The following is a 23,427-nucleotide window of genomic DNA, read 5'->3' on the forward strand; positions in this document are numbered from 1 at the left end:
GCCCAGGAGTTCAAGGCCAGCCTGGGCAACACAGCGAGAGCTGGGCGTGGTGGTGTGCACCTGTGGTTCCAGCTGCTTGGGAGGCTGAGGTGGGACGATCGACTGGAGTCAGGGAAGTTGAGGCTGCAGTGAGCTGTGATTGTGCCACTGCGTTCCAGCCTGGGTGATGGAGCAAGACCCTGTCTCCAAAAAAAATAATAATAATAAAAGTTGGCTGGGGCCAGGCGTGGTGGCTCACGCCTGCAATCCTGGTACTTTGGGAGGCCGAGGCAGGTGGATCACCTGAGGTCAGGAGTTTGCGGCCAGCCTGGCCAACATAGTGAAACCCCATCTCTACTAAAAATACAAACATTAGCCTGGCGTGGTGACAGGCACCTGTAATCCCAGCTACTTGGGAGGCTGAGGCAGGAGAATCTCTTGAACCTGAGAGGTAGAGTTTGCAGTGAGCCGAGATCAAGCCACTGCATTCCAACCTGGGGGATAGAGTGAGCCTCTGTCTCCAAAAAATAAATAAAATAAAAATAAAAGGTGCTAAGTGCACACTCATGCTCATAGGTCCATCAGTGGGTGAACAGATACACAAAACATGGCTTATCCACACAGTATTTTATTCAGCCTTAAAAATGAGAAAAATGCTGACACTTGCTGCAAAACGAACAAAACCGGAGGACGCTCTGCTGAGTGAAATAAGCCAGATGCAGGCAAACCCAGCAGCCCTCCACTCGCACTGGTCCCCAGAGCAGCCACACTTCAAGTCGAGACACAAAGTGGAATGGGGCTGCCGGGGCTGGGGGAGAGCAACGGGGAGCTAGCGTTTAATGAGCACAGAGCTTCGGTTTGGGAAGATGAGAAAGTTCTGAAGGCGGAGGGTGGCGGTGGCTGCACAACACAAATGTACCTAATGCCACAGAACCGTGCACTTAAAAATGGCTAAAATGGTGAATTTTATGTTATGTGGATGTAGGCAAGAGGAGGAGGAGAGAGAGAGGAATTCATTCACAATGCACGGACCCCATCTCTGAACTCAGCCGAAGGTAGTTTCCTGGGCGTGGCTTCCCGGTCTCCAGACAGCAACTGCCAGGCTTCTGGAAGCCCCTCCTGCCCCGAGACCCCCCAGCGGCGTCCAGCAGGGCCGTCCCCAAGCCTCTGTGGGGGTGATGCTCTGGGCTGTACCCATGGTGCCACAGGGCTAGGGCTGACCGAAACTGATGGTGCCACAGGGCTAGGGCTGACCGAAACTGATGGTGCCACAGGGTTAGGTCTGACGGAAACTGATGGTGCCACAGGGTTAGGGCTGACCGAACCTGATGGTGCCACAGGGCTAGGGCTGACGGGAACTGATGGTGCCACAGGGCTAGGGCTGACTGAAACTGATGGTGCCACAGGGTTAGGTCTGACGGGAACTGATGGTGCCACAGGGCTAGGGCTGACAGAAACTGATGGTGCCACAGGGCTAGGGCTGACAGAAACTGATGGTGCCACAGGGCTAGGGCTGACTGAAACTGGGGAGATTGTAGGGGAACATTTGTGCTCAAGTGCAAAATTCCACCTTGTCTTTCCACAGCACACCTGGGCTGTCTGACTCCATGGGGGCCCCACATCTTGGGAAAGCTGGGTGGACAGCTGATAGCAGGGCACATCGCTGTCATCTGAGACACTCAGGACCCCTGCTGGCAAAGGAACCCCAAAACCCAGCCTGGCTCTGCTGGCACACTCATTTCAACACTCCCAGCCTACGAGTCTGTTCCTGGGGTTCTCCTTTGACCTGGTTCCAACGTGTTACAGGTTTCCTCAAGAATTAGGCCGGGCGCGGTGGCTCACGCCTGTAATCCCAGCGCTTTGGGAGGCCGAGGCGGGCGGATCACAAGGTCAGGAGATCGAGACCACGGTGAAACCCCGTCTCTACTAAAAATACAAAAAATTAGCCGGGCGCGGTTGTGGGCGCCTGTAGTCCCAGCTACTCGGGAGGCTGAGGCAGGAGAATGGCGTGAACCCGGGAGGCGGAGCTTGCAGTGAGCCAAGATCGCACCACTGCACTCCAGCCTGGGCGGCAGAGCGAGACTCCGTCTCCAAAAAAAAAAAAAAAAAAGAATTAGTTATAAAAAGTCTTTAACATGGTGTTCACTCTTAAAAAACAAAGGTGTTAAATAAAGCAACAGTCTTCTTTTTGAATAGTTTAATAGTTGCTATTTAAATAAGGCTTTGGCGTGCTTTTCCACATTTTTAGGTTTTTTTCTTTACGTGTACACCTTGCAAGATGTATCATTAACTCATGTAACCACCAGCTCGTCAGGCAATGAAAAGGGAGGTAGAAAAAACGCCAGAGGCCGGGCGCGGTGGCTCACGCCTGTAATCCCAGCACTTTGGGAGCCGAGGCGGGCGGATCACGCGGTCAGGAGAACAAGGCCATCCTGACTAACACTGCGAAATCCCGTCTCCACTAAAAAATACAAAACAAAATTAGCCGGGCGTAATGGCGGCGCCTGTAGTCCCAGCTACATGGGAGGCTGAGGCAGGATGAAGCAGGAGAATGGCGTGAACACGGGAGGCGGAGCTTGCAGTGAGCAGAGATGGCGCCACTCACTCCAGCCTGGGCGACAGAGCGAGACTCCGTCTAAAAAAAAAAAAAGAAAGAGAAAGGAGAGAGAGAGAGGGAGGGAGGGAGGGAGGGAGAGAGAGAGAAGAAGAAAGGGAAGGGAAGGAAGGAAGGAAGGAAGGGAGGAAGGGAAGGAAGGAAGGGAAGGAAGGAAAAGAAGGAAGGAAGGGAAGGAAGGGAAGGAAGGAAGGGAAGGAAGGAAGGGAAGGAAGGGAAAGGAAGGAAGGAAGGAAGGAAGGAAGGAAGGAAGGAAGGGAAGGAAGGGAAGGAAGGAAGGGAAGGAAGGGAAGGAAGGAAGGGAAGGAAGGAAGGGAAGGAAGGAAGGAAGGGAAGGAAGGAAGGAAGGAAGGAAGGGAAGGAAGGGAAGGAAGGAAGGGAAGGAAGGAAGGAAGGAAGGGAAGGAAGGGAAGGAAGGAAGGGAAGGAAGGAAGGGAAGGAAGGAAGGGAAGGAAGGGAAGGAAGGAAGGGAAGGAAGGAAGGGGAGGGAAGGGAAGGAAGGAAAAGAAGGAAGGAAGGGAAGGAAGGGAAGGAAGGAAGGGAGGAAGGAAGGGAAGGAAGGAAGGGAGGAAGGGAAGGAAGGAAAAGAAGGAAGGAAGGGAAGGAAGGGAAGGAAGGAAGGGAGGAAGGAAGGGAAGGAAGGGAAGGAAGGAAGGGAAGGAAGGGAAGGAAGGAAGGAAGGAAGGAAGGAAGCCAGAAAGGTGGGTCTGTGTGTTCTGGTGCATGGGGCCCACCCCCGAGGAAGGTGCCAACCGTCCCTGGAGAGCAGAATCACCAGGCCTGGGAAAGCCATGCGGGTTCGAGAGCCTGTGCCACGGCAATGCTGGGCAGGGCCCAAGGGGTGCCCAGGCATCTGCCCACTGAGAACACTGCTAGTGTGGAGGGATCCACAGGAGGAGAGAGCGGCGCCAGGGTCCCAGAGATGGGCCAGGGTCTCTAACCCGCCACCCACCCACGCCCTGGGAGTCTCTGTCAGGCTGCTGGGAGACGCACAGACTCTGAAGCCGTGTCTCGAGGGTGGCTACCTGGGGAGGCTGAGCAGAGTCTGGAGACATTTCTGGCTGTTGTCTGACTGGGAGGAGGGAGGGTAGGTGCTGCTGGCAAGGGGTGGGTGGAGGCCAGGGATGCCTTTAAGCATCCTACAGCGCACAGGGCGGGTCCGCCAGAGACACAGCAAAGTGGGCTGGGGTTGGGGAGGCTGCAGCCTGGTGCCGGCCCCACATTGGCAGGCGGGCGCTGCAGGAGGCTTGCGGAGAGCATGGCGGCTGCAGGAGGCTTGGCGGGACCCACAGCAGCCACAGGAGGCTTGGCGGGACCCACGGCACTGTGGGAGGCTTGGCGGGACCACGCGGAACAGATCGTGGTGGGAATGAGGCTGCGCCTACTAACAATAACTCCACTCACCCTAAGGGCCACACCAGCCTGTGAGGAAGACAGGGCCGAGCCCGCTGGCAGGTGGGGAAACTGAGGCCCAGAGAGCAGCGAGCCTGGTCTGGACCCAGGCCCACCCCACCCTCCCACCAGCTGGTGTGGACTCTCCTTAAGGAGCTTCAGGCTCTACAGTGGTTTGCGTTCCTCTCTGCTCATGCATCTGACATGGAGTGACCAAGTCCCACACACTGAGTCCCCTCTGTCCCGGGGCTGCTGGTGCCTGGGTCCTCGGAGAGGCTGTGGGGTTGGAAGCTAGAGGTCCTCGTGGGTGGAGCTCAGGTCCACCCTCTGGGCCTGTCCAAATACCAGGAAGGTGCACAGCCCCAGGTTGCTGATGATGGCCACAAGGTTGAACAGGCAGGTCCAGGAGCCTGTGGTCTCGATCAAGTAGCCGCCCAGACACACACCCACGACACCTGCCCAAGAGAGGCCCAGGCGGGCTGAGCATTCCCAGGCAGCCCAGGCCCCACGCCCACCCTAGGTCCCAGGGTAGTGCCGGGGAAGGGCTGGGGGTCTAGCGCCTGATAGAAGCCCCCATGGTTCCCAGGGCTGAATTCGGTGTCCCAGCTGTGGGTCAGGCTCAGACTTGGAGGGTGTTGGAGGGGCAGAGATCTCAAAGGCCATCCAGGAAATGGCCTGGTAATGAGTCCCCCTTGTCCCGCTGAAGGGGAAATGGGAACCACAGGCCGACCCAGGCGAGGCTGAGCTGGAGAAGGAGCCCCCACCATCCAAGGCACTCAGCAGGGCCAGGCTGTGTCCCGGGGACCCTGGGCTACCAGGATTGGAACGTATTTGTGAGTCAGGGCAGATGGCGACCCTTGAGCCATCTGGTCCAGTGGAACCTGGAAGGCAGCCACATCCTCCTCTCCTGGGCCTGCTCTGGGGTCTGCGCCCTCCCCTGACACTGGGACCCCCTCTGAAGGGAAGCACACCCCCACCCTGCAGCACCTCGGTGGGCTCAAACCCCACAGACAGGCAAACTCCTGGGCACAGAGCCCCGCCCCTCACCTGCCAAGGCCCCAGCTGTGTTGGCCACACCTGTGAACAGGCCGGAGCGAGAGAGAATACGGACGGTCAGCGAAAGCCCTCTGGGATCTCCCAAGGCCCACCCACCCGGAGGCCCAGGGAGAGGCAAAGCTGGGGTGGGCAAGGTCCTCACCAAACAGAAAGCCGGCGCAGGACGGGGCCAAGTCCTGGATGTTAACGGAAATGCCACTGCGGGGAGGAAAGAGGGTGGTGAGCGGCCCTGGCCACCGCCGAGCTTGCGGCCCAGGGCTGTCAAGGGGGAAGCGGGGAAACAAGGTCTAGTGGAGCCACGGGAGGGGCTGGGAGACACTCAGGCCTGCTCCCTGGCCAAAACACTCCAGCCCTGCACACCACGCCAAGCCGAGCCCCAGCCGCCCATCTTCATGGAGGACCTGGTGCAGGAAGCGTCTCCTGAGAGTAAAGCACTGTGGGGAAAGCACGTTCGCACCAATCACGCACACGTGCTGCTCACTGATGGGAAGCGCTGGTTCCTATTGAGTCTTCGATGCAGTAGCTGCCCAGCAGCTTGGGAAGGGGGTGAAGTGTGAGGAAGAGACTCAGAGAGAGGCGGACAGTGACCCCTCTTCACATGCGCGGCCCTGGGGCATGCGGGCAGCATGGTGGCTCTGGTGGATGGAGCAGTCCGCCCTCACCTGTGGTTGAAGGTCTGGAGGCCAATGGAGGCTGATGCAAACACCACAGACTCACAGAAGCTGGAGGTGTGGCCCAGGCACAGAGCAAAGACGCTTGAGAGGCCAAGGCCCATGCCCTGCAGGAAAGCACCACTGTGACGGGCAGGCACCCGGCCTGCCTGCAGCTGGGCCCTCTCCTGACTCGGCCGCCCGACAGCTGCCCTGGGCACACTGCACAAGGGTCAGGTCAGCTGGGACCGAAAACTTCTCTCGGACCAGGACCCCTAGAGGAGATCTGGGAGGAGGCTCCCCAAGAATCATCCCTGCTCCACGGAGAGGCCCTATTCGACGTGGGCAAGCCCAGGCCTGGGCCCAGAGGGGCACAGGATGCTGACCCCAGCCTGCCCCCCAACAGCTGTCTAAACAGCCCCCTCTGGACCCCGGGGCTGGACACGTGGAGAGGCCTGGCATTTGCCTGGTCCCAGACATCAGGGGACTTGGGGACACAAGCCTGTGGTCCTGGGAGACCCTGAACAAAGCAGGGATATCCAGAAAGAATGACTGGAATGATTCTCCTACCTGCATGAACTTCCGCACCGTGATGGCTCTGTAACCTGCAGGGGAGGGACGGCCGTGTAACCTACAGGGGAGGGACGGCCGTGTAACCTGCAGGGGAGGGACGGCCGTGTAACCTGCAGGGGAGGGACGGCTGTGTAACCTGCAGGGGAGGGACGGCTCTGTAACCTGCAGGGGAGGGACGGCTGTGTAACCTGCAGGGGAGGGACGGCTCTGTAACCTACAGGGGAGGGTCGGCTGTGTAACCTACAGGGGGAGGCTGAGGAAGGGGCTCCCATTAGGCCTTTCATGCTGACACCCCAGACGGCGCCCAGAGGGGTCCCATCCTGAACAGCTGCAGAGGGGCAGCAGGGGAGGAGGAGGCTTGGGGCTCAAGACAGCTATCCTGTGCTGTGGGCAAAAACGTGTGCACACACGTGTGTGTGGCACAGCTATGAGGCAGCGCCTGTGCCCTTGGAAGCTTCCCAAGGTGGGGGTCTGGGCAGAAACACAGAACAGCCACACAGCAGTTACAGAGGTGAAAACAGGCGAGTGGCCCCACTTCCTCTGCTGCTCCAGATTTTCTAACTTTTCCACAACGCGTGTGTATTCCTTTTGCAATTAGGAAAAACACGAATGTTCTAGGAATAGGCATACGTGTGTGGAGAGAGCATGTGGGCACGCGTGTGCATCTGCCTGCACCTGTCTGTGAGGACACTGCGCTAGGGGAAGAAACACGCAGCCCACTTGGGGCTCATCCCAGCGTGGGTCTGGAGCACATGGAACAAAGACAGAAGCTCTTCCAAAGGTTCAAGGATGTTTGCAACCTCTGGCCCCACCAGGTGCCTTCCCAGAGGGTCAGGGGCTGCATCTGGCCCCCAGGGGCGAGCTCCACGGTCACCGTGAGACCAGACCCTCTCACCACAGTCTAACCCCACCCTTTAAGGAGGAGGCCGAGCCTGGAAAGAAGTGCCCCTCTGTCCCAGCTCTCCATGTGCTGAAGCTGCACCCCCAGGAGAAGAGCATTGAAAGTGAGGTGAATCAGGGTGTGGCCCCCAGCCCCGGTCCCCGCCCCAGGGCTCACCCTGATTTATGAGATGATCAGAGAGAAACCCGCTGAATAGACTGGCAGGAATCGCCACCAACCAAGGCACCACGTTGAAGATCCAACCCTGCAGGGGGGAGTGTGGCCTCAGAGGGGGCCAGGGCTAGCACCCGGCCATCTGGAAGAGGATACTCAGGCTGGACAGCCCCCACATGCCCACCGCTGCCCAGGAAAGTTCTCCGCAGGGCCAGCCCTGCTCCTGGGAATGTGCAGCTCTGGAGTCGACCACCACCCGGGGAGGCAGCAAGACAACCTCAGAGAAGGAACCGTACTGACCGCAGGTGACCCCTCTGTCCACATCCCGGGTCCTGCACCGGCCTCCTCGGGCCCTGAAGTCGGGCTCTGCAGGCCAGCAGGTCACCGGTGAGGGCTGGGAGGGCTGCAGCCACAGCCAGAAGGCACCGAGCGCCCACATCGTTTCCAGCCTCAAACACAGAAACCTGCCCCGAGCGTGGACTGGGTCCTCGAAAAGCCTGGCGGTGCCAGGACCCTCAGAGCCCAGGAGGAGCCGGGGGTTCCACCATCTGCAGGCCAAGGACCCGCGGTGCCTGGTGCAGCTCAAGCCTCGTGCCTTCTGGGCGCTCCTTCACCCTGTAGGAGCCCCCCACTCACCTTGGCGTCGGGGAAGGTCTCCTTGAAGAAGGTGGGCAGCCAGGAGATGAGGACGAAGAAGGAGCAGGCTGCAGAGAGCTGGGAGATGACGGCTGCCCTGCGGGGCCCAACGGTGGACCATGACTCTGGTGCTGCGCAAGCTGGCCGGGCCTGTGGGACCCACCCTGAGAGACCTCCCCTGGGGGCTAGAGTCCCACCTCTCTGAGCCCTAGGCCCTGCTGGCTCGGGGGCTGTCAGATCCAGCCAGGTTCACACCCCCATGGTCACCGGCCCTGCCGCTGCTCCAAGGGGCGGCACAGGTCCCAGCTCACCAGACAGCAGGCTTCCGGAAGAGCCGTCTCCAGGGGACTCTGTTGTGCCTGGACACCGGCAGGCCTTGGGCCAGGACTCCCAAGGCCAGGACGAGATCTGAGGGAGCAATGGTTTCAAAGTGATGGCTATCAGGGCGGGAGGTGCCGTCTATTTCCAAAGGATTGGGTATTGGGGGTGGTTCCAGAGGGTCAGCAGCCCTCGTCCACACCTCAGGCTGCACACGGGCGCCGGCCTCCCGCTCACCCCTCAGGCTGCACACGGGCGCCGGCCTCCTGTGGCCTTCCCTACCAGGCACCTAACCGTGCTCTGAACGACCCTCCCCACAGCCTCCTCCAGAGCCCCCTCCTGGCCACCCAAAGACTCGGCTGCTCCTGCACCCTGCCTTGACCTGCCCAGCAAGTCTCCCTGGGTGTCTGCCTTAGCCCTAGATGGAACCTTCTAGACCGAATTAGGTGGCAGAGCCGCTGACAGCTCAGCACCTGAGCACTCTGCCTCACTGGTGGATTCTTTGAGAGGTCAAGGCCGCTGTCTCCGGGCTCCTGCTCCAGGCTGCTCAGTGGCTGCCACCAAGGGAGGAGGCACTGGGCAGCCGTGGGTGCCTGGAACTAGCCCGCCCGGCCTGCGTTACCTTTTCCACTCAGCAGGTACCTGTACACGTACCACACCCAAAGCAAGGTGAGGCCGCCGGAGAAATAGAAGACGCTCTGCCAGCCGTACCATTCCAGGAGCAGGGAGCCCACTGCCCCGGTCAGCAGCGTCCTGCAAAGACAGGGGGAGCGTGGCCAGGCCCCTCAGCGGCACCCCTTGGGCGAGGAGGGGCCTCTCAGAAACCCCACCTTGGTGCAGGCTGAGCCCCTGGAAAAGGGTGTTTTCATGGCCTTCAGAGCGGCAGCTCAGAGCCCCCATCCCGGCCTGTTTGGTTAAGGACTCCGGACACTCGGGGCCAGTGGGGCCAGTCGGGCGGCTGCTGTGGAACTCATGTTGTTTTTCACATCTTGCTTCTAGGCCTTCACATTGGCCTACAATTTGTCATGTGGATCCTTTTCAACTAAAAACGGCACCGAGGAGGAGACGGTGATGAGAGTATACTACAGTGAAACTCCACACGGTTTTTGTGCTTCAAACCTCATTGAGGATAAAATTCACAAAGATTTCTAGATGCAAAAATACCACGACGGCCAAATCCAACAGCCCCCATCCCCTGTCCCCATGATCTCATTGTCCCAAATAGCTCCTCAGAGGCTCCTTCTGGGTGCAACCTGGCTGGTAGCCCAGCCCCCATCTGCCGCAGAGACCCCTCCGCTGGCACCTGCGGGAACAGTTAATATCATGGCAAAAGGAGGAAGAGAGAGACCCAAAGCCGGGCCTGGCATCCAGATGGGGCCTCTTTCCTCCCGCTGAGCCTCTGCGGGGTGGACACAGCTCCTGCGGCAGCAGGGCTTGGCCTTGGGCGCCAGGGCAGGCTGGGGTAGCACTCTTCCTGCCCCTTCCAGTCCACACTTGACCCTCTCTCTGTTCCCCACCTGCGTGCAGAAAAACCGCAGGACACCCAAAGAAACCAGGTTTTGGAGAAGTGAGGATTCATTCTTTTAGTAGAAGTATATCCCCTCTGGTTTATCTGAAATTCACGTTCCTCTGGGCAGTCTGTTTTTATTTGATGAATCTGGTCAGCCTGGGCCTGCCTGGGGCTGTTCCTGGCCCCACCTACAGGGGCCGCCTCCGCACTCTGAACCTCAGCAACAGTAACATGAGGGCCCGAGCCCAGCGACTGGGAAGCCCTGTCAGCTCCTGCACTTATCCACCCTGCTACAACCATTGGGAAGGTCTCCCACCCCAGGCCTGGCCTTGATCCAGGTTGCCAGCATCGCTAGAGGGTCTGGAGCTGCCCAAGGAGTGGGCACTGGGAAGGAGGACCGATGGGCACAGGGTTACTGCCTTGTGGATGAGGACAAGCCGCCCTCCAGCCAGCTGATAGCCCACCCAGGGCTCACAGACTCTCCTGTCGGGGGTGGGGGCCAGCAGAGGTTGGGGATGGCATCTGGCTTCGTTAGCACAGATGAAAGACAATGAGAGGATATGGCCACTCCCCCAACCCCTGTCCCCAAGTCCCAGCCTCATCACCTGCCAGCTACTCCAGAAAGGCAGAAATACGCACAAAGCAAGCGAGGTGCCCGGGGCTGGCACCTGCAGAGCACAGCCTTGGGCTACAGAGCCCAAAAGGCGCCTGCCGGACCCACCTCACCCATGGTGGCCCTGCAGGCCCATGTGGCCCATCCGCCACCCAGACCAGGGGCCACTTGGCAAGGGGCTCATCTGGTGGCCTCTCCTGGGCCCTGTCTGAGGCCAGGACTTACCCAAACTGGGAGCCGGCGCCCACGGTGCTGTAGGTGAAGGCTCGCTCACTGTCCCGCACCTTCTGCGACAGCAGGCTGGTCAGGGCAGGGAAGTAAACCCCTGCAACGAGTGGAGAGAGAGTCTCTCGGGGTCCAGCCAGGGAGGCTCATCCCGGCCCATCTGCTCAGGTTTGGGCTGTGATTCCAGAGGACGTCCACCTGTCCCTCTCGCTCACCTCGCCCACCCAAGGGACCAGCAGGGCAGGGTTTTTTGTGCCACTGAGGAAACAGACTCCTTCTGGGCGAGGCTCGCTCAGGGTCGTGCCACCTGCATAGCTGTGGGAAACACCCCTACTTTGAAGCCAGCCCTCCCACCCCACGCACACGCACATGTGCACACTCTCACCGCCGGCCTCCAGCTGTGCTCTACAGAGTCCTGGCACCAACACACACACACGCGGCATGTGCACACGCACCTGCACATGCACGGGTCCACCAGCACACCACTTCTCGGCAGTGCTGCACGGTGCTCACACTGACGCAGATACACGCATACGCACGAAGATACACACCTGCATGCACAGAAACCTGCCGCACGCGTGCACAGACACATACTTCCCCCAGGAAACCTGCCTTTCCCTGTTGTATTAACTGAGCTTCCTCCCGGGATTTCTTTTGGACCAAGTGTTCTCGGCCGCTTTAGAAGTTTGGAAACCACCTTACCACCCCATGTGGCCCCACAGCCAGAGGGCCCTGAGCCTGGCCCTGTGAAGGGAGGCACCACGGAGCCACCGTGACAACAGAAGCTTGTCCCCCAAACCCATGGGCCCTGTCTACAAGGCACTGATGCTACCCTGCAGGAGGGCATCGTCAAACAGACGGCCACACACAGGAAGCGCCTGCCTGGCTAGTGCCTGTAACTTCTAATCACAGAGCGCTCACTCACAGGCTCATGGCTCAGAGGCAGGGCCCATCCCTCACTCCCTCAAGGGAGGCTGGGGGCCGCCTGGCAGGGCTCCGTGGGGTTTCCTCCAGAAGTCCGATACCCCACAGCAAGAGCCACAAGTCTTGGGACACCCGGCGTCTCTACTCTGCCCGAGGACAGTGTGCACAAACACGGCAAAGCCAGCCGCAGGTGGTGCCCATGGTTACCATGCGGCCGCCATTGCTGCCCCCCAGACCCCCAGATTAGGCTTGTGGGCACAGGATGACATCTGACATTGAGACGTGCCAGACTTTGAAGTTTTCTAGAAAACGGAATGTGCCACAGGTGCCAAATCATCATAGCACAACAAGCTGACCCCCGCAGAGGAAGCGCAGCTGGAGCTGGCAGCGAGCCCACAGGGTCTGGCTGCCTGCTGGGTCCTCAGAGCTGCCCACGAGGACAGCTGCCTGCCCCAGGGCCGAGGGTCTTCTCAGTGACACCTAGGAGGCATTGGTCAGCCCAGTCTGAGGCAGTGCCACTGTTTTCTTCACAGCTTCAGCCTTGGGACCCTCCTCCCTCACCCCAAAGACCCTCCAGTAAACAAAGATGAGGGTCCCCACCCCCCGACAGGCCTGTCCTCCCCTCCAGGTGGTTGCGATTCGTTCGTTCCTCCCCTCCTCCTCCAGCTCCTGCAGTGGGACCTGGGCAGTGCCTGGGGAGGTGGTGATGCTGGAGGGTCTGGCTCTGGGATGGGGTCTCACAGTAAACACACAATCCTAAGTCCTCAGTCGCACTCACTGCACCCTCTTCTGAAGGTGGGCCATGCACAGGGCCCGGTGGGCACTGGTGGTAGGGCCCTTGTTCTCATGTGAGACCCTGTGACCATGACAGTGGCCTCTCTCCTGGGCAGACCCCCTTCCTCTGTTATAGAGAGAGTCCCAGGCAGCACCTTCCAGGCGTCACCTTGGGGAGTGAGGGTGTGGAGAGGGAGGAGAAAGAGACCTGGGAGTGAACTCCCCAAAGTCTCTGGACTTGGGGGAGAGGTAGGGCAGAGGTTCTAGGGGAGCCATGGCCAGGGATCTGAACCTGAGGCCGGCTCAGGAAGGTAGGGGGAGTCCTCAGTGGGGAGTCTGGATGGCCCAGGACACTGGGGGAGGAGTAGCCCGGCCGGGAACTGCCAACGGATGGGGCAGCCAGGCAGGCTGGGGTGGGGCAGGCAGGCCCCTGCAGGCTGGAGGCCTAGCTGTTTCTCCAGGGGACCTCAGACAAGTAGGGGCCCCCAAAGCCCCCTTGGCCCCTCACCCACCTTGTTCTCCTGACAATTAAGGCGCTCCAAGGCCCTAGTATTGGAGGCATCATCGGCATACATGTGACCAAAATTCACAAAACCCAGAGTCCCACAGCAGGTCCCTTGCAGCTGGAATCCACCACTGAACTAAGGTGTTTGGTAACAAAATTCAGGGGCAGGAGCAAGTTCACTACGCAGGTGTCCCCTGTGACCCTGTGTGTCACTGCAGAGGGTGCACTTACAGAAGGCACATGCATGGCCACACATACACCTGCATACGGGCACGCTCACGCACGTACACACGCATATGGGCATGCACACTACCTGCACACACACGTGCACACTCACACGTGTGCATGCACACATATGTACACACAAGCACAAGCACACACATACGTGCATACTGCTTGCACACACGTGTCTGCAGGGACATATGCACTTGCACACGCACACACACTGGTGTACGCATGCACGCAGGCATACCCATACACACACACTTGTACACCACCTGCATGCACGCATGCACCTGCACACACATCCGTGCACACTCCCCTTGTCTCCCCACCTGGTGCCAGAGAGCGTGAGGGAAGCGCCTGAGTGCCCCTTACCTTGGAGCAAGCCCATGAGGATGCGTGAGAAGGTCATGAAGGCCAGGTGGGCACTGCTCAGCTGAGCGAGCAGCGGGGTGACGGCCGTGATGGAGCCCCAGGCAGAGGCTGACAGCAGGATGACCTTCTCACCCCCAATCCTGGAGGGGAGACAGAAGGCGGTGAGGATGTGGCTGCGCAGGACCAAGGAGCACCACCCTGACTCAGGGCTGCCCTCGAGTGGGTGCTTGGAGATGGGCCTGGCCTATCTGCCTCTACAGGGCCTGCTCATGACCCCAGAGCTGCCTCGTGAGGAGACCAGGTACTCCAGGGGAGCCGCCTGCCTCCTCTGCGGCCTTGCCACGCCTGGCCTCTCCCCTCCCAGCTCCCATCTTCCCCTGGGTGTGTCTTCTGCCCAAATGTATCCACCAAGCTCCTTCCCCGGGAGTCGCATCCTCTGTGTGCAACAGCACAGCCAGCCCACTGGCCTCTGGAGGCCCTGGGGAGCAGCCCCCACCAGCCTGGAGACGGGGAAGGGGCAGTTACCGGTCCCCGAGGTGGCCGCCCACAGCACAGCCAGCCCATTGGCCTCTGGAGGCCCCGGGGAGCAGCCCCCACCAGCCTGGAGACGGGGAAGGGGCAGTTACCGGTCCCCGAGGTGGCCGCCCACAGCACAGCCAGCCCACTGGCCTCTGGAGGCCCCAGGGGAGCAGCCCCCACCAGCCTGGAGACGGGGAAGGGGCAGTTACCGGTCCCCGAGGTGGCCGCCCACAACCTGCGTCAGGCAGTAGCCCCAGAAGAAGCTGCTGAGTACGATGCCGGCCTCCTTCTTATTCCAGCCGAAGTCCTGGCTCATGGAGACAGTGCAGATGGGCATGCTGGAGCGGGCGCAGTACAGCAGGCACGTGCCCAGCAGCAGCGTCCCTGTCCATGCCTGGCACTCGGGCCTGAGGGAGAGGAGATGGTCAGGCCCTGGGGAGGCCCCACAGCCCTGCTGCTTCGAGTTCATCACTCAGAGACCTCCCCCAGAGCTGGGGGATGTGGGACTGAATGGAGACAGCTTCGATGGAAGGCAACTTGGCAAGCATTCAAACGCCTAATCACACCTGTCTGCTGACCCCTGGGAGGACACAGGCAGCCAGAAATGAGGCACAGTGACGGCTGGGAGCAGCCGAGTGGCCAGCACTCAGGCAGGTCACAGCAACAACTCATCCCCACAAAAGGTGCCTGGGCTGGGCTCCGCTTATTCCCCACGATGGGCGACCAGGCCACCAGGCCCCCAAAGCCAAGGACCAGTAGTACGTGGTGCCACATTCTCAAGCCTCCCTCGGCCCAGGCGAGCACCAGACAGGCACCAGGCAGGAATGATGGCTGAGAGCCCACTGACTGTAGGGGTGGGGTGTGGTGGGTAAGGGGCCCCCAGAGCGGCAGGGCTGAGGCAGCACAGGAGGTCTTCACTGAGAACCTCAAGGCAGGTGGGGCTGGGTGGCCAGGAGAGGACACAGTGCCGGGGGATGGTTGGCCCCTTGAAGGAAGCTGGGCAGGGGTGAGGCCTTCCCAGCCAGGGCCTCTGAATTCTGCACATGGCTTCTGGCTCCTGTGCAAATGAGGCTCCTTGGCTGCCGTTGTCCCTGATTAAAGAGAGTTATAGGGAAGCTCCATCCCTGGGTCCTGTGGCTGAGCCAAAGGCACCCGTTGGGGGTGAGCTGGGAGGCTGCTGGGGTGTGCAGAGTGTGAGGAGAGGTGCACAGGCTGCAGGGCCATGGGGGTCAGCAGGACTCAGAGCAGCACACACGGCTGGACATGGACAGTCCGCTAGATACGCAGACTTCTCTCTGTGCCCTGAGATGGATGGGGGCACTGAGTGGGGCCCCAGATGGGGAGAGGGTTTGGAACTTGCTGAGTCAGATGCTGGAGAGAGGGCTTGGGCAGGGTCAGCACTGGATCAGCAGTGACTCTCACAGAGGAGGGAAGGGCCTGGGAGGCAGGATTCCCCCATCCCTGCCTCGAGCGGGGGGAGGGGAATTAGAGGATTTCCCACTGGCCACTTCCGATTTTTGTGAAGCAGGTGAGGATGGCCCCCTGAGAGTACAGGCTGTCAGGAGGGCAACAAGGACAAATAGCCACTGTGAGGTAGGGGTAGGGGCCAGGTCCTGATGGCACGCTGGGTGCTGGTCACCCCTGGGAGGCCGGGTCTGCACAGTGGGGAGGGGAAGCTGATGCCAGGGTCCAGCCAGGGCTCCAAGCCTGGGGCCTGAGTCCTGGCCAGCGAACCAAAGGGGTTCGAGGTATTAGTGCTGGGAGTCTTGATGAAGGGCAGGACTGAGGACCGGCAGGCCAAGGAGAGGAGAAGGTCAAGGGTGAGGGCCAGGGTGCCATATGGACAGCCCCTGTGGACTTCAAAGTCACCCAAGAGAATGGCAGGAGTCAGCCGAGGAGGCGTAGCCAGGAGCCAAGAGCCAGCATAGCCAGGGATAGGGGGACATCCAGGAGGAGGAGGCCGCATGGGCCTCAAAGAGAACAGGGCAGACGGTGACCAGCAGACGAGTGGGACACTGGAGAGTCTCACCCCACCCTTCCCAAAAGGTCCTGTCTGCCCGTGCGGGCAGCCGGCTGCACTCGGGGGTGTGCTCCCAAGAACCTGCCAGAGTGGACGAGGGTGTGCCGTGGACAGAGGGGCAGGTATCTGGTGCTCTCTGGAAGTCTGTGCCTGGACGCTTCCCACAGCAGAAAAGACCACCAAGTCAGGCACTTGGCGGTCTTGACCATGAGCTTGACCTTGACCATGCCTGAGGTCAGAGCCAGGCCGGCCAGCTCACACTCCCAGTCCCGGTGAGGGAGGCCCAGTGAGATCTTAGAGGCAAGAACAGCTCGCTCCAACACCTCCCGCTCTGCCAGAGGCTGTCCTGCTCCAGCCCCTCCCCACATCAGGGCCAACAATTAACCCCTGAAGTCTGGAGAAGGTCATGTGGGAGGAAGTGCTGTCTGTCCTGGAACTTGGCTGTGAGTGTGGTTTTGCCAGCATCATTTGCAGCCAGCTTCCACTCTGGGGACAACTGGCTTGCCCCATATCTGGCTGTGGCCTGGGTCTGGGGACCAGGTCTGCTCCCTGGGTTACCACAGAAGGACACAGTCCTCACTGCCAGCCCGCCTAACCCAGTACAGCCCTGGCCTCCACGCCCTGCCCTGGCATGGTTGATACCCGCAGCCCTGTTATTTATCTGGCCCCAGGCTCTCTGTAAACAGTTTTCATTGACTTAACGCAGGAGGCTTGCAGAAGGGACATGGGGGCCCCACCACTAACTTTCCACTAAAAGTCACACAGTCCAAAGGTGCCTTTAAAAAGGAGCTTTAGGGACAGGTACGGTGGCTTATGCCTGTAATCCCAGCACTTTGGGAGGCGAAGGTGGGCAGATCACTCGAGCCCCAGAGTTCAAGACCAGCCTGGGAAACATAGGGAGGTCCCCGGCTCCACAAAAAGAAAAACACAACTTTAAAAATTAGCCAGGGCTGGGCATGGTGGCTCACATCTGTAATCCCAGATGTGTAATTGGGGAGGCTGAGGAGGGTGGATCACAAGGTCAGGAGTTCAAGACCAGCCTGGCCCACATGGTGAAACTCCGTCTCTACTAAAAATACAAAAATTAGCCAGGCGTGGTGGCAGGTGCCTGTAATCCCAGCTACTCCAGAGGCTGAGGCAGGAGAATCACTTGAACCTGGGAGGCAGAGGTTGCAGTGAGCCGAGATCAAACCACTGAACTTCAGCCTGGGCGATAGAGTGAGACTCCATCTAGTGAGACTCCATCTCAAAAAAACAAAAACAAAAAAACGAAACAAAACAAACAAAAAAACAATTAGCTGAGTGGCTGAGTGTGGTGGTGTGCACCTGTGGCCCCAGCTGGGAGGCTGAAGTAGGAGGATCACATGAGCCCAGGAGGTCAAGGTTGCAGTGAGCCAAGACTGCACCATTGCACTCCAGCCTGGGTAACAGAGATTCCGTCTTGAAAAAAAAAAGTGGGGGTGGGGGGGGAAGGAGAGGGACCTGTGTCCAGGTGGTACCTGCCCCGCACTGTCTGGCTGTCAGCTAGAAATGGCAGAAAGCTCAGTGGCACTGATTCTCACCCCCATCGAGGCCAGCACAGTGCTGAGAACACAGAGCCACTCCCTGGCCTCCTTGGAAGGAGGAAGTCAAGAACAGCCCTTCCAGGCAGGCAATCTGCCCTATGCTGCAGGCGGCAGCCACAGCCCCTTCTCTGAGCTGGGCAGGTGGTGCTGGCCAGGGGGGCACAAGGGCACCCTCCACAGCCGCTGGGAAGACAAGGATGTCAGGCTGGAGAGGTTGACCCATACAGTCAGCTGCCTGAGGGCTCACTAGGACCTCAAGCCAGGAATCCTCCATCCTGCTGGGGGCGCGGGAGGCGGGGGGTGCCAAGAACCGGAAAGCTTTGGGCAGCCTGAGCAGCTTCCTCCCACCACTCTGCACTCCCTGAGCCCAGCAGGCTGCTTCCTGTGAACTTTCTAGAGCGAATCGCCCCTGTGCAGAAGCAGCATCCACGGCTGAGCAAACAGGTGGTCACATGGCCCCTGATTCAGAAAAGGGAACTGTGCCGGGGCCAGGCCAGGAGAGCAGCAAGCTGGAGAGGACACTCGAGTGTGGGTGCCACCTCTCCAGCTCTGTTCTCGCCTGGCCCAGCTTCCGTGATGTGGCTGCAGGAGGGAGGGCTCTTGCCCCCGCAGAGGGCTAGGAAAAGGCGTGGGCGTGGCAGCCTTGACCCACAGGCCCCTCCAGAATCCTTGGCGCTACCCAGTAAGGGCCTGCAAAGGAAGTTGCCAGAGCTGTGGCAAGGGCTCTTTTTGAAACATCAAGCCCGGGAGGGACGCAGTGAAGGCGGAGCCACTCAAACCACCAGTGAGGAGGCCCCGAAGCCCCGGGGAGCTGGCCCTGCCTGGCAGGCCTGGATGAACGTGGGTGGGGGAGGAGGAAGAGAGCAAGGGGCAGGCCCGCCCCTCTAACTGGCGCCTGACAGGGAGACTCTCGGGCTGTGATCTGGGCTGCCAGCTTTTCCCACGCAGCCAGCGCTCCCTTCATCTGGGTGCCAATGTCCGATGGTGGCACTGCCCCTTTGGGCCTTCCTGCAACTCTTCCCAGCACTTCCAGGGTCCTCAGCCCTCATAGAGCTGGGAACTGGTGAGGCCAGAAGGTGCCACTACCTCGCCGTGGTCGGGGTAGGTACTCTGGGGACTCAGTGCGGGAGTCTGCTCTGGAACCCACAGGGCCTGAGTCTAGGCCCAGGGTCCAGCCACTTGAGGGCTCAGCCCAAGACCCAGAGCAAGGGGGTTCAGCAGTGTGAGGGCTGCTCTCAGGAGCCCTGGCAGAGGCCCTCCCCAGCTGGCCAACGGCCCGCGGTCACCATCTCACCCGGTTTCTGAGGCATCACCTGCCCAGGGAGCCTCCTACCGGCAGCAGTGCTGGTGGCCAGGCAACCTGCCCAGGCCCTGCTTCTCCCCACCACCAAATGCTCTGAGCGCTGAAGCCAGCGGGGAGCTCGTCCCCAGCACACAGCTGGCACATGGTGGCAGGACCCCCCGTCCAGCTGCAGACTCCAGCTCGTGCCCCATACCCAGCCTCCTGTCTCGGCACCTGCCTGTCGGGGTCATGCACACACAGGGTGGGCCCATCTGGCGGGGGCTATGCCTCCTGACCATCCAGGACAATGCCCCTGGCCTGGGGAACACAGACCTGCCTGGAAGAGCCCCAGGAACACTGGCTGCCATAGGGCACTTGCCAGGTCCGGTCCTGGAATCTGATGGCAGGGAGGAAGGACAGGGCACTCACCTCCTTCCACCTCCCAAAAGGAATACAGGAAGCCCCAAAGCCAGAGGAGCCTGCCCAGCTCAGCGCTCCCTGCCTAGCATAGTCCCACCCAGCAGCATCTCAGCTCCCTCCCCACAGCCCCACCCCGACTGCTCCCCCCCACCCACTCCCCCACTCCCCTCACCCCCGCCACACCTGGACCACTGGCTGTCCCCGGCCCTGTCCCTCCGGGCCTCATCTGGGGTTGGCTGCATCGGGCTTGGGGTGCTCAGACGGCGTGGGCACAGCTGTGTCCCGGGGCTGCCTCCCAGCCCGGGCCGACCCACCAGGGCAGCACCGCCCAAGTCCACGTGTCAGTCCCAGCGGCGCTTCCGTCTGGTTCTCCCAGGACTTGTCGCCCCCAGACGGCCACCAGGGCGGGCAGGCGGGGCAGGGCGGGGCATACCACTCGGGCGCCCGCCCCACCCTGCTGACGTCCCTCCCTGCTGCCCCATAGGAGCGGGGCCGACGGTCGCCCTGGCTGGTCTGACGCACCCTGGCTCAGCCCCAGCTGAAGTTAGTGTCGGAGCAGGGGGGGTTCCCAGCAGCAGGCCGCTCAGACTGGGGCTTCAGAGAAAGGCCCTGGTGGTGAGTCTGGTCCCAGAGGTGCCAGCCCATCCTTTGGACACCACAGGGAGCCATGGAGCTGTCTGTCCTCTGTCTATAAAATAGGGGGTGATGGCAGTCCCTACCTCACCGATCAAAGTCTTTTTTTTTTGGTTTTTTTTTTGAGATGGAGTCTTGTTCTGTGGCCCAGGCTGGAGTGCGGTGGTGCGATCCTGGCTCACTGCAAGCTCCGCCTCCCGGGTTCACGCCATTCTCCTGCCTCAGCCTCCTGAGTAGCGCCGCCACCAGGCCCGGCTAATTTTTCTGTATTTTTAGTAGAGACGGGGTTTCACCGTGTTAGCCAGGATGATCTCGATCTCCTGACCTCGTGATCGCCCGCCTCGGCCTCCCAAAGTGCTGGGATTACAGGTGTGAGCCACCGCACCCAGCCAGGAATAAAGTCTTAACCAAGTGTAAAGAGAGTAGAAGTCCAGGGTGACTGACTTTTAAAATGGATCTCTCGGGGCAGGGATGGGTCCACTCCTGAGCTCTTGGACCAAGCCTGGGAGAGCTGGGCAAATCCAGCGCTGGCCAGTGTCTTCAAGCAGATGCCTGTGAGGTTGTCATTGGCCCCTGGGATCCTGGACAAAAGGTGCCCTGAGCACCCATCACAGGCCAGGCTCTGGGCTCAGGCGTAGGGGTGATGGGGTGATCACAGGCCAGGCTCTGGGCTCAGGCGCAGGGGTGATGGGGTGGGGCCCCCACTCTGCATGCTCCTGCTGCCCTGCCGAGGACGAAGCCGGCAGGGGAAGGCCTCGACCCTGTAGCCTTTCCCCAGGAGGCGGCAGGGCCTGCTCCTCAGGCGTCACCCCCACCTCCACTAGGGCCCACCTCAGTCCAACCTCCACGCAGCAGCCACCACCCAGGGGCCGAGGAAGACACACCTAAGGTGGGGCCCTGCACTTACAACAGGACTCCTTCCCCCCACCCCCCAGCCCTCAGGTCTCCAACAGCCCAACCCACTGCACTGCAGAGCCTGCTCCCAGAGCCTAGTGCCGAACAGATTTTAAAGACACAAGCGCCTTAAAAAGCAAGGCCATGCTTTCATCCATCCTGATGTAGGGTAGGGTGAAAAGATGGTGGCAGAGAGAGGTTTATCGCCCCAAACAGCCCTCGCCCACAGTCAGAAAGTTTGGAAACTGTCGCTGAACGTATCACTGTCAACAGCATCCTCTTTGCAGTGATTCGCTTCCATTCACTCTGTGATGGTGATTTCCTACCAAGATCTGTGATCACGCTGCAGCAGACATTTGCCATCTGGTTACCCAAAGTCCCCTTCCTCCTGGAGCTGATGTTCTGGGGCCGGTAGACAAAAATCAAAGAAGTGAAAGGGGTAGGGAAGGGGTGTTACTTCAAGTAGGTTGGGCTAAGGAGGCACCCCTGGACACCTGAGTGAAGGCTGGATGAGCTGAAGGAACGGGCCGTGCAGGGATGGGTGGGTGGGCGAAGGGTTCATCTCACAGGGACGTTATAAAGCTGGGTGTTGGTGGTGGCCAGATGGAGGCTCTCCAGGCTTCTGGTTGATTCTGAGAGCTGCCCCGCACCCAAGCACCTTTGAGGCCTAAGGTGAAAAATTACATACGGACAGTAGACAGTCAACACCTGGGTTTTCAAGGACAGTGGGTGACCTTGTGGACAGGGCAGTCACAGCCAGCACCCACTGGCCTCTGCTTCTGGAGGGCTGCGTTCCTCCCTCTCGTTGGTCTGGCCCACCTAACTTCCACTTGTTTATTCAAGTGCTGCTAAGGGGAGACGATGCTAGAGTTTTTTTTTTTAAAGCAAATTTATGCCTCACTACATGCGTGGCTCCCGTTTTTCGGCCTCTGCCTACACTCACCCCTGCAGAGGCCCCAGGAGAGCCCAGCACAGCCTTTTGTAAACCAAGACAAGCCAGCCCTGGGCCTGGGGCTCCTCCCTGCACCCCACTTAGCCCTGCACCCTTCCAGCCCAACTACAATTCTCAAGACAAGGAGTCCGTAAAAAGGAGACTGACAGATGACACTTTCCTCCGCCATGACTGACAGGCGGCAGCAAGAGGGGAGAACGCGGCACTGGACATCACATGCAGGAACTGCCTCAAAAGTAGGGGCACCTTTCAGGCTGAGTTAATCCTGTCAACAGCAGACTGGAATAAGATGAGGAACTGTGTGCTTGAAACCAGAAGATGGTGCTCGAAACCAGAAGATGAATTCTGTGATGACGATAAATGGACTCAGTGCAATGTGGGTGCTATACAGAGAACCATTCCTCAAGGTTCTGGAGCAGTTCATTTTTTTCAGCACTGTAAACTCACTGTTCGAATCTTACAAGCGCTAGTGTTCAACATTTCTAAAACTGGAGGGCCCAGTGAGGACTGGAATGGGCACACAAATCTATAAACGAGCAGGGACGAACCCTGGGCTGCTGTGACCGCCAGCACCTCTTCCCGATCCTCCAAGACCCTCTGTGGCAGAGAATCCTTGGTGACGGGTCAGCCTACTTCACTTTCAAAGCCAGCTGGGAAAATTATCAAAGCTGTCAGTCACACACCGTGATCCACAGGAGGGAGAAAAGCTCGTCTGTGTGAGGAACGCCTGCGGATGTGTCTCCAGGAAGCAGAAGTCACAGCCAGGCAGAGACCCTGCCTGACAGGGCAGCTCAAGGCAACAGCAACTCCACCGCTTCTCCCTGGTTCCCAAGCTCATCAATTCCATCTCAAATACACAGAGACCCACACAGGAGGCACTGCTGCACCCAGCACTCTTCATCTCCAAAGTGAGCCTGTGGGGTGAGCAACTGCCTTGTTTGGGTGGACAGCCGGTGGAAGAGCCTGCAACGTGACCTGCATTTAAAAACGTGGGAAAACCTGTGGAGGAAACCCACTCACCTTCGGTTGTTACTCCTTTTGTGAATTCTTTTGGTTATAGCTGTGCCTATGGGTCTACGGGCTTCACCTGACAAATGGTCTTCTGTACTACGGACAATCTGGACCCGTAAACCTGGCCTTCCAACTAGGCGACACTGAAATGTTGCAGACAAATCAGAATGTCACTTCCCTTTAAATATTCCCCACACACATGCACCAGGCTGACTGGTGGATACCGGGGTGTGAAATGAGAGAAACAGCCCCCAACGCACAGACACGGGGACATGATTATTACCAATTAACCACAGGCTGCACTTCAGCTCCTGCGCACCAGGTGCCTCGTGCCGGTGGCTCTGTAGCACTGGCCTGTTTCTCTCCAAAGCCATTCTGTGGCTTCTGGAAAAGGCAAACAAGCTCAGGACATTGTACCTCCAAGGAGCACATCTCTTAGAAGATTCTTGCCATAGCTAGTTACACCAAAGGCCCATTCAAACCCCATGTTCTACTTTTACAGAAGTGAAAAATTACAGGCAAGGATGGCATTCCAAAATAAGGCAGAATATCCAAGACAGGAAGGTCACGTGTGCAAGGATGGTGTGAGCCTCCAGACTGTAGTGTGGGAGCTCACGCTAAAGCATTCCTGGTGACGCCCACGTCCACCAAGAACTACCGTGCTGCCTTCTGACCCGTGAGGCTAACGGACTGGCAGAACACTGTGACATG

At 59.6% G+C, this 23,427-nt stretch overlaps 1 protein-coding gene across 2 annotated transcripts; it reads right to left on the reverse strand.

Moving 5' to 3' along the window:
- Positions 1-3,072: 3,072 nt before the first annotated feature.
- Positions 3,073-19,653, reverse strand: SLC17A9 (solute carrier family 17 member 9). 2 transcript variants are annotated; one of them, XM_050746471.1, is made up of 13 exons: positions 19,410-19,653; positions 14,149-14,346; positions 13,421-13,560; positions 10,621-10,720; positions 8,895-9,025; positions 8,266-8,362; positions 7,955-8,051; positions 7,322-7,409; positions 6,262-6,296; positions 5,704-5,819; positions 5,184-5,239; positions 5,033-5,062; positions 3,073-4,440 (listed from the first exon to the last, which is right to left on the reverse strand). In XM_050746471.1, exons 1-13 carry the CDS (start codon positions 19,466-19,468, stop codon positions 4,277-4,279), a joined length of 1,311 nt encoding a protein of 436 aa, XP_050602428.1. In that variant the 5' UTR covers positions 19,469-19,653; the 3' UTR covers positions 3,073-4,276. The 2 variants fall into 2 exon arrangements, with proteins under 2 accessions (XP_050602428.1, XP_050602429.1); XM_050746472.1 differs by having other exon boundaries at positions 4,052-4,440; positions 6,262-6,322; positions 19,410-19,583.
- Positions 19,654-23,427: the final 3,774 nt, after the last annotated feature.

This window comes from Macaca thibetana, chromosome 10 (genome assembly GCF_024542745.1).
Source record: "Macaca thibetana thibetana isolate TM-01 chromosome 10, ASM2454274v1, whole genome shotgun sequence".
Taxonomy (NCBI): Eukaryota; Metazoa; Chordata; class Mammalia; order Primates; family Cercopithecidae; genus Macaca; species Macaca thibetana.